At 34.4% G+C, this 2400-nt stretch overlaps 1 protein-coding gene across 1 annotated transcript in view; it reads left to right on the forward strand.

Moving 5' to 3' along the window:
• Nucleotides 1-1159: 1159 nt before the first annotated feature.
• The window catches only part of LOC107080727 (E3 ubiquitin-protein ligase Hakai-like), a 5773-nt gene continuing 4532 nt past the window's right edge, over nucleotides 1160-2400 (forward strand). Inside the window, exon 1 of the mRNA XM_015368932.1 lies at nucleotides 1160-1205. Coding sequence (XP_015224418.1) covers nucleotides 1193-1205 — 13 coding nt within the window. The 5' untranslated portion in view covers nucleotides 1160-1192. The remainder of the gene's footprint in view (nucleotides 1206-2400) is intronic.

The raw sequence follows: 2400 nt of genomic DNA on the forward strand, positions 1-2400 counted from the left end.
ATTTTTTTTTTATTATATATTTTTATATATAAATCGAACAGAGCAGTATGGGGGAAGCAATAATCTGCTGGGCCCTTTCTTTGAATAAGGCATGTTTTATTCTTATTTTCTCTACACAGAGTGGATACAAAGCAACATTTTGTTTCGTGCAGCTTTCATTCCTTAAAGTGCAGCAGTGATCAAGTGCACAAATAAACATGCATTGATATGGAAGCTCAGAGCATTAATATATATGGTGCAAATATGCACTTTACAGCATTAAGACTGTAATTCCTATCATGGAGGGAAATAAAATTCATCAAAGAAATTTTGAACAGATTTTTTATTTTCATGTTTGTTTTTTGAATTGTTTGCATTAAAAAAAAAAATGCAATCTTTACAAATAGTGTTTTAAAGTTTGGGCTTTATTGTTGCAAGCAAATAATCTAAATTGTAAATGAAAAGTTGAGAAGTCAAACTTTGAAAATTGATAATATGAAATATATTAAAAGATTTTGTCATTTAAATAGTTTTTGATTATTATCTATTCTTATTCTATTTTTTCGAATCTTATTTTTTCTGTTTCTATATATTCTATATTTAATGCATTGGTACTTTTGATAGAGTGAAACCAGCAGTTCTCTTCTGAACTGCAGCAAACAGCTTTAATTCATTCTTAAAAAGTTCTCTTAATGATCCGGATCTGTTTATTACAGTCATGTGACCAGCAGCCATCAGACAGGTGATGCTTTGTTGTTGTTTATCTAAAATAGTGAATAGGTGAAAAATCACCAGGATCAAATCAGCTGATTAAAGCTGCAGATGTTTGAGCTGCTGGCTGCGCATCACCGCCATCTTGTGGCAGAATGCGGTACTTATTATTGTCTCCAACACTTTTAGACGAACATTTCTCTAATAAAATACATGTTAGATAAACTGCGGTTTTATTATTGATGTATGAAACATATTTAATTATCTCTACATGCTTTCAATTTTTTTTTATTATCTGTAATTTTTTTTAATAATTATTATTATTATTATTTCCTCCATTTATTCTGATCTCCTTCATAACCACCTGCAGACTTAGCGGCAATATTTGTCTAACAATGTGCATTTTTAATTAAAAAGAAAAACATTTTATTGAAACTTTTCTCTCATTTTATTTCCCCTCCGGGTGGTGGTATCCCATAATGCATTGCGCTCTGGCTGGATCATGGACCAAGGCGGTAAGCTAAGCCTATCCGCTGTTAGCAAACTGTTTGTTTTTGTTGTTTGTTCCTTTCTGTTCTCTGAGGGACATTTTTAGTTTAGCATGAACCATCTAATGATTAAAATAATTAGCTGAATTGGCGCATTGCTGCTCTGCTGTGGCTCTATGGCTACAGGAAGCTAGCAGTTAGCTACAGAATCATTCAAAGTGCTTCATTATGCAGACAGCTAGCATGTTTCAGACCCACCGAATCATTAACTTTATGACCTGAAACGATTCATTGCTACATATAACGCGGTTAATCATCATTAATAACCACTCGATATGCGAGGTTGGTTCCAAAATCCAGGCCGCTAATGCTAGCGCTCAGCGTTAGCCGCTAATGCTAACGCGGCTAAAGCTCCATGTTTGGTTTATCCGCTTCAGTTTTAAGGTCATTTTCATGTTTGCATTAAATAGTTTTCCTACATATTTAGCAGTAAAGTGTTTTTAATCCGCGTTTTTTCAGAAGTTATAGTTTTTTCTGACTATAAGAGAATTGGCTAGACCTTAGGTAGCCACCGAGATGCCTGATCAAAAACGCCTGATGCGCCTTTCAAGCAGCATTAATATGTTGTTAATATTATGATCACAAAATTCATAAAACGTGACAATTAACTAATTTAATTGTATCCAGGATTTTTTGTCAATAATAAGATGTAATAAAACGGAAAAGTATTTTTTTTTCCTGTTTGGTAATCTAACTAAAACGCCTCATTCCAAAAATGAGCTCAAACATCTATTTATTGAATGCTTTCCTATTGTTGAGAACACAAGAGAACCACAGTACTCTGATATTCATAGATCTAGACAGATGGCTGCCTTTAGTGCTTTATTTATAAAGGGAATAAAAACATTAATGTATAAAAAATGACGAATAACAGCCGATATGGATGCCAACATCAATAGATCCTGCATCCCTAGAATGGACACAACTTCACTTCCGTCTGTCCGTCCATCCATTCTCCATCCATCCATCCTTCCATCCATCCATCCATCATCCATCCATCATCCTTCCATCCATCCATCCATCCATCCATCCATCCATCCATCCATCCATCCATCCTTTTGCTGGTTTCTTATACTTTAATTTTCAGTCTGTTTCCTGTGAGTCTGTCTCTCTCTGGGTTGCAGATATTTCTGAGTCCTGCTGAACCACAAAAGACAAAATT

Source organism: Cyprinodon variegatus, unplaced genomic scaffold (assembly GCF_000732505.1).
Source record: "Cyprinodon variegatus isolate N-32 unplaced genomic scaffold, C_variegatus-1.0 Scaffold2254, whole genome shotgun sequence".
Taxonomy (NCBI): Eukaryota; Metazoa; Chordata; class Actinopteri; order Cyprinodontiformes; family Cyprinodontidae; genus Cyprinodon; species Cyprinodon variegatus.